Below are 16,728 nucleotides of genomic sequence, written 5' to 3' on the forward strand. Positions count from 1 at the left end.
AAGTGATCAATTATTGTTTTTGCATACTGTTTAATTATCATGAAAATAATGTCATAAAACAATGGTTTTAAAATCAGGGTTAATTTTTTTCAAAATAGTTCAATAAAAAAAACACATTTATATATAAATATTTTATATACATTCTTTATATATATACAATTTTCTTTTTTTCCTTTTCTTTTTTTTTCTTTATAATTTTTTTTAAATTGTCATTATAAAAAGGTTAAAAAATATATATTATTTTTTTAATTTTGGGGTGAAATATGACGTGGGCATTTTGTGACCGGCTTCCCATTAATTGACTGGGTTGCTCATTAATTTATATATTAGTGTGTGTGTGTGTGTGTGTGTGTGTGTGTGTGTGTGTGTGTGTGTGTGTGTGTGATGGGAGGACTCTATCTTTAGTCTCAGTGTGAAATAAGGGGCGGGATCATCTGATGGGTAAAATGATTAGAAGAGGAAGGTCTCTGAGGAACACAGGACTCTAAGCTGGGGAGGGACGCGCGCGGGAGAGAGAGAGAGAGAGGATCCCCAAAGAAAGAAAGAAAGAAAGAAAGGATGAGGGTGGGAGGGGAGGGATGAGAAAAGACATAGGGGATGCAGAGGGGCGCCAGGCCACAGCGATGTCACACACTTTTTTTGTGCCTCAGTCAACAGGCGTGTGCCATGATGTGTGTGTGTGTGTGTAAGCACAGCCCTGCTGTCCAGCTTTAGTTCAGAGCATGGGAACCAACTGAACACACACTCCTAATGACCCGCGTGCTGCTTTTATTATATCAGTCACACACGTATACACACACACACACACACACTCCTAATGACCCCTGTGCTGCCTTAATAACACACCAACAGGCGTCATTAGATTCATCCACACAATGGCATTATCACACAGATCTGCTTCTGCAGCAAGACAACAGAGACACATGTGTGTGTGTGTGTGTGTGTGTGTGTGTGTGTGTGTGTGTGTGTGTGTGTGTGTGTGTGTGTGTGTGTGTGTGTGTGTGTGTGGACATCCTGATGTGGTTAATACACATGCTTTTTCTTTTTTTTAGCTTTACATCAACAATTGTTCAGTCACCAAAACTAGAAGTTTTGTTTTAATTGATGAGGTTATTTTGCAGAGAAATGTTCATTTTGTTTTACCAGATCACCAACTTTTGTAAGAAATTATGCAAACTAGCAAGCCAAACATATTTACATTTACCTTTATTTAATTGTAATATATATATATATATATGTGTGTGTGTGTGTGTGTATGTATGCATGTATATATATATATATATATATATATATATATATACATGCATACATACACACACACACACACACATATATAATCATATAAAGATACTTAAAATAAATAATTTGCAATTTTTTACATTAGCAGTGAACAATTTTAATTGTGTATGTCTTGCTAGTTTGCATACGTTAGTCAGCAAAATGAACTTAAACAATAATTTGTGAACAATTTGTTTCAATAAAGCTCAATAAAATGTAATGTTTGAGCATCGTACAAAGATTTCAGCATCAAAAAAGCATTAAAGTCACTAAACGCGCATTAAACAAGTCCTCGTTCTCTATAAACCTGCATAAATGACACAGTGGCTCTGGAGTTTCTCCTAAAGGTCGTCTCAGAGGCCCGGCCTGCGCTGCGTCTTCATTAAAGTCTGCAGAAACCGTGGCTGTGTAATAGATGGAGGCGCGCGCGTGTGTGTGTTGGTGTGGAGATGACCACTCACAGCATCTGTCTGTCCAGCTTGCAGGGGCATCGGCACACAAAAGCCCCTCTCCCCCGGGGCAACACACACGGGGCAGGGGTCTGAGACCTCTGCAGAGAGCGACAGAATGCAGGAAGAGAAAGAAAGAGCGCTCCCCCTCTCCCTCACTCCCCTTCACCTTCAGGACCCCTGTTTGTCCCGCAGCGAGCGACGCGGTGGAAGAGGGCATTCCTGAAGAGATCACAACAGGTGCACAGCGGAGAGAGAGAGAGAGAGAGAGAGAGAGAGAGAGAGAGAGAGAGAGAGAGAGAGAAACTGGGAAATTAACTCTGTCCAGGAACTGACCCCAGACCTGCTTGTCTGTCGCAATGAAGTTACCAACATATGTGACCCTGGACCACAAAACCATACATGGGTCCATGTTTTTTATAAATAATCTTTTCATTGATGTATGGTTTGTTAGGACAGGACAATATTTGGCCGAGATATGAAAATCTGGAATCTGAGGATGCAAAAAAATCTAAACATTGAGAAAATCTCCTTTAAAGTTGTGCATTTATGTTCACGATTGTGCTGCATTCACTCACAAAATACACGTTTTATATATTTACGGTAGGAAATTGACTAAATATCTTCATGAAACATGATCTTTACTTAATATCCTCATGATTTTTGGCATAAAATAAAAATCGATAATTTTGACCCATACAATAGGCCCTATGCACAGCTGCACTACTTCCTGAACGATTGGCCAAACTGATTAATCCAGGTGTGTCTGATTATTGTTGTTGGTCAGACACACCTGGATTAATCAGTTTGGCCAATCCTGGCAGACAGGAAACAAAAGAGCCTGCTTACGTTCAGGAAGTAGTGCATAGGGCCTATTGTTGGCTATTGCCACAGATATACCCGTGCGACATGTGACTGGTTTTGTGGTCCAGGGTCACATTATATATTAAATATATAAACTATAATAAAAAATTCAGTGAAAATATTTATCTATTACTGACAAGTGCTGATACTAGAGCATGGTTGATTCATATTATTTTGTTCATTTGTAAAATTAAGAAATAGCAACTAAAAAACATACAGAATATTTAACTTTTATATTACACCATATTTAATGCAATTGTATTGTAATATATATATATATATATATATATATTATATTTATACATATTAATGTAAAATAAAAAAACAACCAGTTTCATAATAACATATTTGTATATATTTTATATTTACACCTATATATAGGAAAATTAATTTATAACATTAGTTTATATAGGCTATATATTAATTTTGATATTTTTTCTAATAAAATATAATATAAATAAAATTATGTATTTATTTATGTATTATATATATATATATATATATATATATATATATACATACATATATATATATATATATATATTTTTTTTTTTTTAAACAAAAACATAAGATTTAACTGAAAACATTAAAGGTAAAATTTAGTACATTTGAATTAAATTTTGACATAACTGACTTTTTTATTTTATATATTTATTTTTATATAAAAACATATACATTTTTTTCTAATAAAATATAATAGAAATAATATGACGTATTTATTTACATATATAATTTTATTTTATTAAATGCTATTTTTTTATATTATGAATATTTAATTCATAAAAATTCTCAAATATAAGATTTATTTAAAAAAACAAAATGTAAAATTCATAAAATGTAATAAATTTTGACAACTGACTTTTTAGAAAATATGAACATTAAATCTAAAATATAATAAAAAGAAAAGCATATACAATAAAAAAATGTAAATGCATTTTTTTTGTCATATAAAAGTAATTATAGAATTTTTTTTTTTCTAACTAAATAGTCTCATACTGACCAAAACTGCCCGAATAATTGGGCTGATCAATAAATCATCATCACTAATCCTCACTGGACAATGGTAACACACGCAGGGGCTCGGCTCGGACAGTTATTGAGCTGTTGGTTGAAGGTGAATAATATAAACATGAGCGTCTACAGATCTCGAATCATATCTGATGTTGAGCGGTGATGGATGAGACGTCAGGGGACGGCGCTCGATGACCGCTGACTCCAGATCAGTGCGTGCGCAGAAAACAAGCCCTTTGTGATCGAGCTCTTCCCACGAGCTTCATCTTACCACCGACACACTCAACACCTGCCGGCGGCTTTGTCTTAAAAAGCTGATCTTGGTTATTCGGTGTTTCTGGGGCTTTGTTGCGGCCGGGTCACTTTTGGAGGGTGTGACGCTTGATTTTGTTACAGAAGCGTGATTACTGTATACCTGAGGCTCTCTCTTATGACCTACAATCACACCCCGTGATCCATGCGTTACTGCCAACCTGACACTCCAGAGCTGTAGCGTCCCATATTAAATCAAACACACACACACACACACACCTGTGTTGGCGTTGTTTGGAAATGAGCAATCATCCTGCAACAGATTGTTTGAGCCTGTCTGGAAGATAGTGCTCATGACAAAGGCTCATAGAGAGCATGTGTCCTCAGGGAACGCGCGTGTGTGTGTGTGTGTGTGTAGTTTCTGCCCCCCTCCTCCTGTGTTCCCCCTTTGTGGGCCCTTCTGAGGAGGATTGAGGAGGTTAAAAGGGAGGAGAGGCAGAAGAAAAGGAGGATGGGGGATGTGTGAGTCCTAAACACAGGTGCCTACATCTGTTCATCCTCAGGGCAGATGCTGCAGACACACACAGAAACACAGAGGACTTCATCTTCACAACAAAAGCTGAAGTACACTACAAGTCACACCTACTCGCTCTTTGTTACTACGGTCCTTCCTCGCATTATAAAGTAACAGCAAAGTCATTAAAACTGTGGGGTGAAAAACACACAAACATGTAGAGACTCAAATTAAACTTAGTCTAGATCGTGGCTTACTATATCATATATTCATAGAAGTGACATTCCTTTAACTTTATTTTATATTTTTTCCCCCGTAAAAGATTTTAAACTTTACTTTATAGTAAAAGGAGGTCTTTAAATGGACTCTCTATATATAAACACACAGGGCTCGATGATAAGGAGTTTAATGGGTACTTGCCCCGCTAAAATATTCACTGGCCCCATCACAAAAATAAATAGTATTTTCATAAATAATGTTAACAAATTACAAGCAATAGCACAATTAAATACAATACACATGAAATAAACAGTATTCAGGTATGAAATACTATACATTAGATATACATTAATCCTTATTAAAGCTAAAGAAGTTATTCAGCAGAATTTTTTGAGCTACTGTCTCTTTAAGAACAAATGCACAGATCTGACACGCGTCAAATTTTCTCCCAACTCTTTTAGTTCATTAAGAGTTTTTGATTTATTTAAGTGATTAATTCATTATTTTAACTTGCCAAAACGGGCAGTTTAGGAAAATTGTGAGTGTATTCGTCCATTTAAGGAGTGAAGGACGGCATTGATGGTGCTTTTCATTCTATTCATTTCAATTAAATTTTATGAATAATGAATACGTTCATGCACAATTTATACTGTGACCTCAAAATGTATTAAGTCACACTCAATTAATAGCCTTAATATCACTGCATTATAAAAAAACAATATTGAAGCAAGTGTCTTTTCTCTTCACTTTTCTGCATAATTTTAGCTTTTTTGTCTCAGAATCAGCAGTGTTCGTGGATGACCTCAGTTCTCCTTCAGTTCACAGGTGTTCGAGCACAAAACACAGTTCATCACATTAACTCTCAACACCATCCACTAATGCGTCACAAACACTGGCACATACTCGACTTTGAGCACTTTATTGTTTAAAATCAGCTTTAAAACAGAGTTAAAAAACGTAATTTTACTCGAAAGTATACTTGAGCTTCTTTAACATATTTTACAACACACACACACACACACACACACACACACACACACACACACACACACACACACACACACACACACAATGTTAAATACTTTAATATTATTTTTAATTAAAAAAAACAATTAATTTATTATGAATAAAATGTAGGCTAATTCAGTACCGGTCAAAAGTTTGAAAAAAATAATAATATATATATATATATAGTGCATAGTCTCATATTGGCCAAAAACTGACAGATTAGTTGGACTTGTATGTTGTTCTTATCTAATGAAAAAAATTAGTGACTTAAGTTTCTACTGGCTGTATTTGTCTACAAAACTAATTTGAAGCATTTAAGACATCAGATCAACGGGTATTTAAGATTATTAGAAACACATAGTCTACATTGTGAGGTGTGTGTAAACTTTTGACTGGTGGAACTAAGAGAAATAATTTCCAGCATAAACCCATCACGTGGGACGAACGTGCACTGCATCGACATCTTTAGCGTGGTGTCAAAAATGCCTATTCCTTGTCAAATCAATATGTTGAGAGAGACAGAGGTCGATGTGTTGTGGTGGCCGGACGCGCGCATCAGTCCCAGGAGCCCTGGAAGCAGATGTGTTTTGATACGCGCAGGCACGCGACAAGCGTCAGCTCCCAAACGTCCACGCCTGTTTCCTTACGCTCGCACACACCCACAAACAGACTCACACGGGCGCAAATAAGAAGATCCCTGCGTAATTATTGAATGATTGTATCCCCTCGGGAGGCCCCCGAGAGAAGCTCAATGAAGCCACGACCACCATGTCCATGGCAACGGCGCATGATAATGAGCCTCGTGGTCAGAGCCAGGGCGCGCGTGGATTGTTCTGCGCGCCCGCGGGCAGCTGCTCAAAGTAACATGATCTGAAAGTTGAAACAATGCGTGGACCACAGGTAGCCTCTGATCAACGCGCGTGCTTTTTGTTTTTAAGCGGAACTATATGATAAATATGCGAGTAAAACACGTATTTCTCATTCTAAGATGGACAGGGTGCGAATTACCCCTCCTCTACCCCCCAAAGGAAGTGACAACAAAAGCGTAGGGGTGTCTTAGTAAGCGTGCATTTGCCTATGCTTTTGTAAATACAAGTATATGTTTCGACAGGGGTTTAGTAGCTAATGATAAACATTTAAAAACGAACTATAAGTGAACGAACGCGTAACCGTAATAAAGTGATGCTGACGCGCGGTTATTAGGCTATTTATGTATCAAAAGAATCACATAAGTTGATTGGGACACTTTTCCCAAGTCATTTCAATGGCAAAAAAGTGTCCCAATCCCCCTGAATTCACCTATATAAAGTGATCAATGACAAAAAAACATATTTATATTTTATTTGTATTTACAGTAGGCCTATTTTAGATCATTGTGGTTGGCCAATACGAAGACAAATTGCTCTAAGGAAACATTCATTAATGTAAGCAGATGTTTAAAATGTATTTTAAAAATAAATAGTTAACGCCCTCCCTAACACACTGGATGCGCGCGCGCGTCTCTTTCTGCCCTCTCATCCATGTTACCTTCTCCAATCTAGTGGCACGTTTTTGTAAGATAAACCGTGGCGTATCAAATCAGATTCTCCAGCCCCTTCGCCGATCGATAGGTCGCAAACAACATTATAGCCCCTAATTGTGATCCCCACACGACTTCATATGATCGATCCCGTGTGATGCGAGCCCAGCTTAGGTTCCCACGGCCGCCCATGTGCTGTCTAACTCCGCTGGGACTGCAACACTTCTGGCTTCGCCTGCGCCATCTGGCCCCTGCCGGCCCATACCGTTACAGGTTCTTTAACATGCTTCTAGTTCAATTTAGACCCAGGGCAGTGAGCACACACACACACACACACGCGCGCGCGGGCAGAGGGAGGGAGGAGGAGACAGGCGTTTAGTCAGTGGCAGATGGTGTGTAAGGGTCTGGTCGCGTCTGAAGGCGTACCGTAGACCCCCTTCAGTGACTGTCCCCCGAGGGGCTTCACAATCAATGAAAAACGAAAGCGCAAAGAAAGGCAAGAACAAGAAGCGAGCGAGTCCCACTGACCTGATAGCTGAGGGGCTTGAGTTACTACAGGCTTCAACTGTTAGTTCATTCCACAGGGGAGAAGGGACGAGCAAAACAACCTGACTAAAAGCTGTTGCTCGAGAACTCACGTTTGCCTTGCGCACTGTAAAGGGGGAAATAATACAGTAAAATGAATTGGTTACAGAAAAAGTGAATTGGTTTGTTGCAAAAGTATACCAAAAAAAAATTTATCACGTGCATCACTAAACAGGCCTATCATAAGCCAATAAAAAAAAAATTCTTTAAAGATATATAGTAAAAGAATACGCATTTTTGGTTCCCCAAAGAACCTGTCAGTGAAATGTTCTGAAAATAACCATTATTTTTCTTAGTGTGAAAAACACTTTAATTTAAAAAAAATATATAAATAACCTTTTGTGGAATGGACAGATTCCATTGGTGTTAAATGTTTTTCATGGAACCATAGGTGCAGAATAAATAACCTTTATTTTTAAGAGTATACTAAGAAAAAAATTATTCAGTAACAACACATAAAAACTACCCAAAAAGTAAAAAAAAAAAAAAAAATCGTTTTTTTTTCATGGGTAAGGAAACATTCCCTGAATGTCCTGTGCAAACTATTACATTTGTTGAATTCTATGTATTTTTTAATAGCTTTGTCTTGATGTAATGCATTAGTGTGTTTAAAGCTGCATTATATGTTGTAGTCAGAGACCTGATGGTTTTTTTGAGGTTTTGAGGCAAATTTTGATAAACTTTAAATTGACACCTGTGTTGTCATCAGAACATTTACAATAAAAAAAAAGTAAAAAAAAAAAAAAGTAAAAAAAAAAACCTATATCTCAGATTGGCATATTGAGTTAGTAAAATATATACAAAACATTGTATGCTCACTGTATTTTTATTTTTTACAAGCTTCACAATTGACAGTTTTTAACCATTAACATAGTGTAAAAATTCAACATCCTAATAGGCTACTTTTTGTATAGCTACATGTGAGAGGAAAATAGTAAAATAATTGAAATGCTAAATTCAAATCACACACACAGGGAGCAAATACAGAAATAGAGGAATTCCATCTTTTCCAGCCCATGGCAGAGTCCCACCCCAGCCCCCGCGACCAGCAAAGTTTCACCAGGAATCGATTTTTTTCCCACTCTATGATGTCAGAAAATTTGGCTCATTTAAAGGTTGGTGGATTGGAAATACAGAAAGAGCTCAAAGCATATCTTAACACAGTGATGTAATTTGTCTCACTTGTGTTTGGTTACTATGGACCTCAGGCGAAAAGCTTTTGTGCTTAAGAAAATCGCACTTAAATGAACGACCAAATTAAGACCCCCCTTCCAACACCCCCATTACACACGCGCAAATCTCGCTCCTTTTTCTCTCCTACACACACACACACACACACACACACACACACACACACACACACACACACACACACACACTTTTCCTTCGCACAACGAATTCTAGCTAGGGGAAAAAATCGTAGCTGGTTCTTCGAATGTAAGACAACAGTTGGGCATCGACGAGGTTCAAAAGACGAAGAAAAACAAACATATATTTGTTTGAATGGGCTCCTGAGAATGGGACGATAAGGAGGCGATTTGCTTGTTTTTGTGGGGCTCCGCGGATCGGCCGATTATGAGAACGGTAGCGCAGGTGCTGCCCAAATTACCATACAGCTGAGAGCAAACTTATTCCGCCAGCACACAATAGCGGTGCGCCCGGGGGATGGCCACGCGAGTAACACACACACACACACACACACACATAGGCTACACTACACATACACACACACACGCGCGCGCGCTTCGAACTCTTTCACTGCACGCGTATACACACACGCGCGCGCGCGCACACACACAGCGGAAAAGGGAAAAGCAAGTGGAGAATTTGGCCTCCATACAAATGATGCGTATTCTTTTGTGAGTTTGCCTGACGCACACACAGTGTTAGCCTGAGGAATGTTTTTTAGACACAAATCAGGACTCCCTCAAACAGGAAACGCAAAGGGAAGTAGACATGAGATGAAAACTGAGAATGTCGTTCTCAAATGTGCTGGAAGAAGTTTAAGAAAAAATAATTTTTAAAAGTTTATTTTTTTAGACACACACAAAAACACGCGTAACTCCCTGAGCGCGTAAATGAACACAAAAGAACATACAACTTGTACGTCACGTTGGACTGTGTCATATTCTAATGCAAATAATAATAAATAATGTGTCTAAAACTTCAAGTTGTAAATTACCGTCACTTTTACGCACACACAGCAGCGCACTGATGTGTTTGGTTGGTTGGTTGGTAGGGGCTGGTTGCAAGCGAGCCGCATTGTAAAGCGTGGGACAGATTGGGGGTAGCGGTTCATTAGCATATTATTACCCCGGCATGTGGCACCCCGTATAAAACTGGCGGCAGGCGGCCTCGCTCCAGATACAAACGCACAGTGTCCGTCGGAGAAAGACGTGAGGAGGGATGTTGGACCAGTGACAAACCCTGGTTTAGGATCAGACGAAGAAGGAACTATAAGAGCACACACGCGCATTCTTCTCCGAATTTTGAGGATTATATCATTCCGACGGAATTCCACAAGAATTCTATTTTAATTTGGAACTTTCAGTTTGTTTTGGACACACTTTTTTTTCGCGGGGAAGAACTGGGAATTGTTTTGACATGAAAGGGAACTGCGTTCACGCTCAGTATCTTTTGAAAGCAAGCCTCTTCCAATGAATCAGCCGGCGAAAAGAAGAGGCTTTTAATACGAGGGATCTCCTGACTGATCTGGGAGCAGCCAAGTTGCTCAAAGACTTTCAAAAAAAAAATTAAACTATTTATTTATTTATTTATTAATCATGGGACGCCACTTACTGTTGCTCTTCTCCATCCTGTACATGCTGCTTTGCCAGGTAAGGACTCTTCACTCATGTCAGAATAAGGTAATGTGTTAAATTGCAATCACATTTAGATCTAATACTCATACATTCATTCTTCTCCAGGCGTCTTCCTCAGGCGTCTTCGAGCTGAAGTTGCAGGAGTTTTTGAACAAGAAGGGCGTGCAAGGCAACAAGAACTGCTGTAAAGGTGGACTTACCACCCCGTACCAGCAGTGCGACTGCAAGACTTTTTTCCGCATCTGTTTAAAACATTATCAGCCCAATGCATCTCCAGAGCCACCCTGCACCTACGGAGGCACCGCCACCCCTGTGCTGGGGTCCAACTCTTTCCAAGTGCCAGATACCTTACCGGATGGCTCTTTCACCAATCCCATCAGGATGAATTTCGGTTTCACATGGCCGGTGAGTACCCTTTAGTACCAATGCACTGACTTCAAAAGTGATGGTCAGCTCATTTTCTAATGGACAAATCTGTTTTTGCTGTTGCAGGGAACTTTTTCTCTTATTATTGAAGCGGTGCATGCTGATTCCAAAGAGGATCTGACAACAGGTATGTTATCTGACAGTAAAAAGAGAAAATAATGAGTTGTGTATGAATATTGTTTTGAACGGCATGACTGAAAAACATGCATTTTCTACACAGAAAACCCAGAGCGCATCATCAGTACCATGACCACACAGAGGCACTTGACTGTGGGCGAGGACTGGTCTCAGGACCTTCACAGCGTGGGACGAACCGAGCTCAAGTACTCCTACCGCTTTGTGTGTGATGAGCACTACTACGGAGAGGGATGCTCCGTGTTTTGCCGGCCCAGGGATGACGCATTCGGTCACTTCACCTGCGGGGAACGTGGAGAAATCATCTGCGACGCAGGATGGAAGGGCCATTACTGCACAGAACGTGAGTAAAAAAATATTGTATATTACTAAATTATTAATGGTATAGTAAACATAGCGCTTTGCTATCATGATTTTTGAAAGGCTGTGCTGTTATTTAGAAAAGAGAGGGAGAAAAAAAAAAGTTAACGGTTACAAACAACTTGTAACTAAAACCCTGCCCCCCACACTCACACTCACACTCCCCCTTCCAGCCCACTCTCACAACACACCACTTGATTTATTCCAGTCGGGAGGAGGAAAGTTTTTAGGAATAATCTCACGCGTGCCATAAATTTACATGCTGCCGTTCGATTGGCTGCTCGCGGAGTGGGCCGGCTGCCGATTGGCTGGCGGAGGGGAGGTATTGTTTGAAGTGGGCAGCTGCCGGGAGTGCGCAGACAATGGAGCAGCTGTCGCCCGCTGGCCGCGCATACACCAGCTGTCCACTCTTATCTTCCCTACCCGGAGACATCGAGAGCACAGGGGAGGAGAAAAAAAAAAGTTTTGACCCACAGTGAAGAGAGGGAGGAAAGAAGGGTCCCCTTGTTTGTGAGCGCCCTATTGTTGTCATGTGTTAAGCAGAAATTCTTCAGAGGTGATTAGGAGATTTGAGCATTTTTTTTTTTTTTTTAGCAAGAGAGAACGGTAATAGGTTTACGTGGCCCCCTCATTTGAGACGGAAATTTTATGGGAAAATGTAAAAGTTGTGGATCCTTGATCCTAATGCAGGTGTTTTATCCTCCTTACAGCAATTTGCCTGCCAGGATGTGATGAGGAGCACGGCTTCTGCGAGAAACCTGGAGAGTGCAAGTACGTTCATCACAATGTTTATTAGCCATCATTAGCCATTGAAATCACATTCAGGAGTGATTTTCTAACTGGATCATTTGTTTATATTGTGCATCAGGTGCAGAGTGGGCTTTAAAGGACGCTACTGTGATGAGTGCATACGTTACCCAGGATGCCTTCATGGGACCTGCCAACAACCATGGCAATGCAACTGCCAGGAAGGCTGGGGAGGCCTCTTCTGCAACCAAGGTAAGACACACATAAGATCAAAGAAAATCATTTATAATTGCCTTGGAAGACTAAATGACAGAAGGATGTTTGGTAGAGAGGCTGGCTGAAAGAGAAATATGAGTTCCCAAGTGCACAAGACTACAAAAGAAAGAGCGAGCAACAGCTGTCCAGCTGCGGTTCAACCATGTGTCGCTGCTTAATCCACATGTGCTCAACATATGTCCGCCTCTGTTACAGATCTGAACTACTGCACACATCATAAGCCCTGCCTGAATGGAGCCACTTGTAGTAACACCGGTCAGGGCAGCTACACCTGTTCCTGTCGACCAGGATTCACTGGAGCCAGCTGTGAAATCGAGGTCAACGAATGCACAGGGAACCCCTGCCGCAACGGAGGAAGCTGCACTGTAAGTGTACATGTTTTACATAAATTAGGGTGTATTCACACCTGTCTTGTTTGGTTCAATTGAATCGAACTCAAGTACGTTTCCCCCCGTGGTGCGGATCTTTTGGGCATCTTTTGTTTGAATACAGCAAACATACGAAAATAAATACGGATCAAATAACCGTACCGAGACCCAGCTGAAGAGGTGGTCTCGGTCCGGCTCCAAAGAAACTCAAGTTAAAAATTCTGTCCAATGAATGGATGACCTTAGCACACGTGTGGTTTTGTTTACAAATTGTGGTTCACTTGCAAAAAGGGCAGTGTAAAAAAACGAACCACACCAAACAAAAAAACCAAAGCAAGTGAACTAGCGGACTTTCCTGGTGTGAATACGTACACCCTAAGACTTTACAACCATGTACAAACCTATTTCGACTTTAACTGCATTAACTGAGTTAAAAAATGAGTTGAATCTTGTATAACTTATAAAAAAGTGGAAATTATTGATTATATTGATCATATAATTTTGTTACAGTGACATTATATGATTTCTTCCAGTTGCCTTTAAATGGCATCATTCAGGATTGAATATGAATCATTCATTGGAAAAACCCATATTGAATCTTATCATATCTTGATTTCTAAAGGTCTTTGTTCTTAGAGCTGTTTTTACAGTGTTGTGTAACATGATAAGAATAAGAGCATGATTTTATGTGGTCCAAAGGGCTGGGGCGGGTGCTGTTACTTTCCCAAACGCAGGTGTTTAAAAAACTCACCCGAGAGGGACCCAAACCTTTCTCTTTAATTTCAGTCCTGTCATTCACATTTGAACATTTCACACATTCCTCTGTAATGCATGGTAAAAAAAGGAGACATCTTGCCAGAAGTACAGTCGTGACCGACACACTGTACTCTACACGTGAACTAAATCCATAAAACAGGTCAAAGTTCAAGCATATAAGTGCTGACTTGCAAACTTGTTCTGTTTGCTGAGCATCCCATACCTTTTGCTTTCACAGGACATGGAGAACACCTACAGCTGTACCTGTCCACCAGGCTTTTATGGCAACAACTGCGAGCTTAGCGCCATGACGTGTGCGGATGGGCCGTGCTTTAACGGCGGACGCTGCGCCGACAACCCAGACGGTGGTTATTTCTGCCAGTGTCCCACTGGATACGCAGGGTTCAACTGCGAGAAGAAGATCGACCATTGCTCCTCCAGTCCATGCTCGAACGGTATGTTGCACTTTTGTATTTGAACTTCATCGATCTTTGTGTTGAAACCAGTCCAGAATCTCATTCTCTTCCCACTTTGATACACAGGTGCACGATGCGTTGACCTGGTGAACTCGTACCTGTGCCAGTGTCCAGAAGGGTTCACGGGTATGAACTGCGATCGCGCCGGGGACGAGTGCTCGCTGTACCCTTGCCAAAATGGCGGGACATGTCAGGAAAGCGCCAGTGGTTACATCTGCACATGCCCACCTGGTTACACCGGACGAAACTGCAGTTCACCTGTGAGCCGCTGCCAACACAACCCCTGCCATAACGGCGCTACCTGCCACGAGAGGAACAACCGATACGTGTGTGCTTGCGTTTCGGGATATGGAGGACGCAATTGCCAGTTCTTGCTTCCGGATAGAGCCTCCCAAATAGCCAGCGACGTTCCCTGGACTGCTGTGGGATCAGGAGTCCTGCTGGTGCTGTTGTTGGTGGTCGCATGTGCCGTGGTGGTGGTTTGCGTTCGCTCAAAGGTTCAGCAGCGCCGCCGGGATAGGGAGGAGGAGGTCGCCAACGGGGAAAACGAAACGATCAACAACCTTACAAACAACTGTCATCGTGACAAAGATCTGGCTGTAAGTGTCGTCGGGGCAGCACCTGTCAAGAACATCAACAAGAAGATCGATTTTCACAGCGATCACGACGACCTGAGCATGACGACAGAGAAGAGGAGCTATAAGACACGACATGCACCTGTAGACTACAACCTGGTGCATGAAGTAAAATACGAGGTGAAGCACGAGGTGAAACTGGAGCACGCTGGGAAGGAAATGACGGCGAAGGAGTTGTCCGATAGCTGCGAGGACGTAAAGTGCCAATCTCTGCAGGACTCTTCCGACTTTGAGGAGAAGCGCAGGAAACGTCTGAAAAGGTAAAACTGGTGTTATTCTTGTATTAAGATTTCTTCTTGTAACGATCAACTCAGTGTGCTCTCAAATGCTTTGCTAACGCACTATTCTCTCTTTTTTCTTTACAGTGATGCATCAGAAAAGTCAAAATATTCAGAGTCAAGGTATTCTGAATCAAAGTATTCTGAATCAAAGTACTCAGAATCAAAGTATTCAGAATCAAACTATTCCGATTCGCTGTATTCCGAGTCAGCATGTGCGTCGGCATGTGCATCGGCATCCACGTCGGCTTGTGTCGACACCAAATACAAATCCGTCATGGTGATGTCGGAGGAAAAAGATGAATGTGTAATTGCAACTGAGGTGAGTGTCGCATGTAGTTGACTTTACGTCATGCAAAGAACGTACATCTATTCAGCATCCTGACCTTGAATCTGGGAACTAACAGACTTTTTATTGTCTCGTCCTTTTCCCCCCATCTCAGGTGTAATGGGCCTGCAGGAAGCCGATGCTCATTGTGTCCTATGGGAGACATTTTGAACTCCCTAAGAAAATGCTGCTGCTCGAAACCTTAGGTGGATACGTCCCACCTCGTGACTACTGCTGCTGAGAAACTAAGACTGATTAACTGATATTCAGGATGAGCTGGTTCTCTGTACTGAAAGAAGCACAGGCAGTGGTGGCCTGTAGGCTTGGAAACTTGTGGAAATGATAATGATGGCAGGAGTGTCATTGAAATTTCAAATGTAGTTGTAAAATTTACCTGTAAAGCCATTTTAAAGGTGTTGGACAATGTGTGTCCATTTTTAAAGTTTTTTTTTTTAAACGTGGGTTCATCACACACGAAAATGGCATTAGGAATAAAACGTAACAGAAAGATACAAGGAAAGTAAAGTATCGCAGTGTTTTGCCATGTGATGTCCAATACTTTGTCCGCATTGTGGCAACGTTATAACAATATTTTGGCAACATTTGCTGGTTTTTCGCCAATAATTCCCACAGGCTTTTACTGTGCCCAGAGACTGCACCAAACATTAAGGATGTTAAGGAAGTAGTTAAAAATAAATGTGTCACAAATTTTCTTGCCATTGACTGTCTCCGCGACACTGTGGCAAAATTGTGACAACATTTTAGCAATATTTTGGCAACATTTGCTGGCCCCACAAGTCAGTGTACAAGGGACTACATCAAAACGGTGGATGTTACCAGACCATACTGGCCTGTCTTACACTGGGTTAAAATGTCACATGATGTCATATCCTGTCACATGACCAGTGGAAACTATTTTTATTACTTGATCACTGTGTAAATGGGAAAAATAAGTGCTCAAAAAAAAAATCTCAAAGTCTTCCAAGCCTCCGCTTTTTTTGCATTATGGTTTAGAAAATGTGCGTAATTTGTTTTTCGACGTAAGAAAATAAGTTTGTGTTGATGATGAATAATATCCTTGTTTGTATGTATTTTTTGCTTTCTTTTTTATAACAAGAGTTGTATGATTTAAGTTAATTTATTTTTATTTAAGTTGTATTTCTAAATATTTGTAATGTTTTTAAGATTATTTAAGTTTGTGTTTTTCCTAAGTTGCTCCTGTTACTTGCAAAGGCACTTCGGGTTGCTGGGATGTTTTGAGAAAAAAAGATATTTAAAGAAGGATTGTAAAAAAAAAATGTTATTAATGCTATTGTTTTCATTAACAGGTTTTTGTTTGATTTCCTTTCTCTGAATGAAGTTTTAGCTTAAATTATTTTTCCAAATAAAGATTATGAACTATTGAATATATGTTATTGTTTT

The 16,728-nt window shown here is 40.3% G+C and overlaps 2 protein-coding genes across 3 annotated transcripts in view; one reads left to right on the forward strand and one right to left on the reverse strand.

The window, feature by feature from the left end:
• Nucleotides 1-16,728, reverse strand: part of LOC307000448 (rho-related GTP-binding protein RhoU) — a 29,204-nt gene that overhangs the window by 5,662 nt on the left and 6,814 nt on the right. For both annotated transcript variants that reach the window (XM_079616063.1, XM_079616065.1), the window contains exon 4: nt 1,740-1,949. In XM_079616063.1, the coding sequence (XP_079472189.1) occupies nt 1,740-1,947 (208 nt within the window). In that variant the 5' untranslated portion in view covers nt 1,948-1,949. The remainder of the gene's footprint in view (nt 1-1,739; nt 1,950-16,728) is intronic.
• On the forward strand, nt 10,483-16,326 carry dla (deltaA; the record flags this gene model as incomplete). Its single annotated transcript, XM_079616062.1, has 11 exons — nt 10,483-10,536; nt 10,627-10,926; nt 11,014-11,074; nt 11,168-11,425; nt 12,153-12,213; nt 12,311-12,441; nt 12,661-12,830; nt 13,828-14,044; nt 14,132-14,960; nt 15,066-15,300; nt 15,422-16,326. The coding sequence occupies 11 exons, from the start codon at nt 10,483-10,485 to the stop codon at nt 15,425-15,427; spliced, it is 2,322 nt and encodes a 773-aa protein (XP_079472188.1). The 3' UTR covers nt 15,428-16,326.

Source organism: Phoxinus phoxinus (genome assembly GCF_949152265.1).
Source record: "Phoxinus phoxinus genome assembly, chromosome: 6".
NCBI lineage: Eukaryota > Metazoa > Chordata > Actinopteri > Cypriniformes > Leuciscidae > Phoxinus > Phoxinus phoxinus.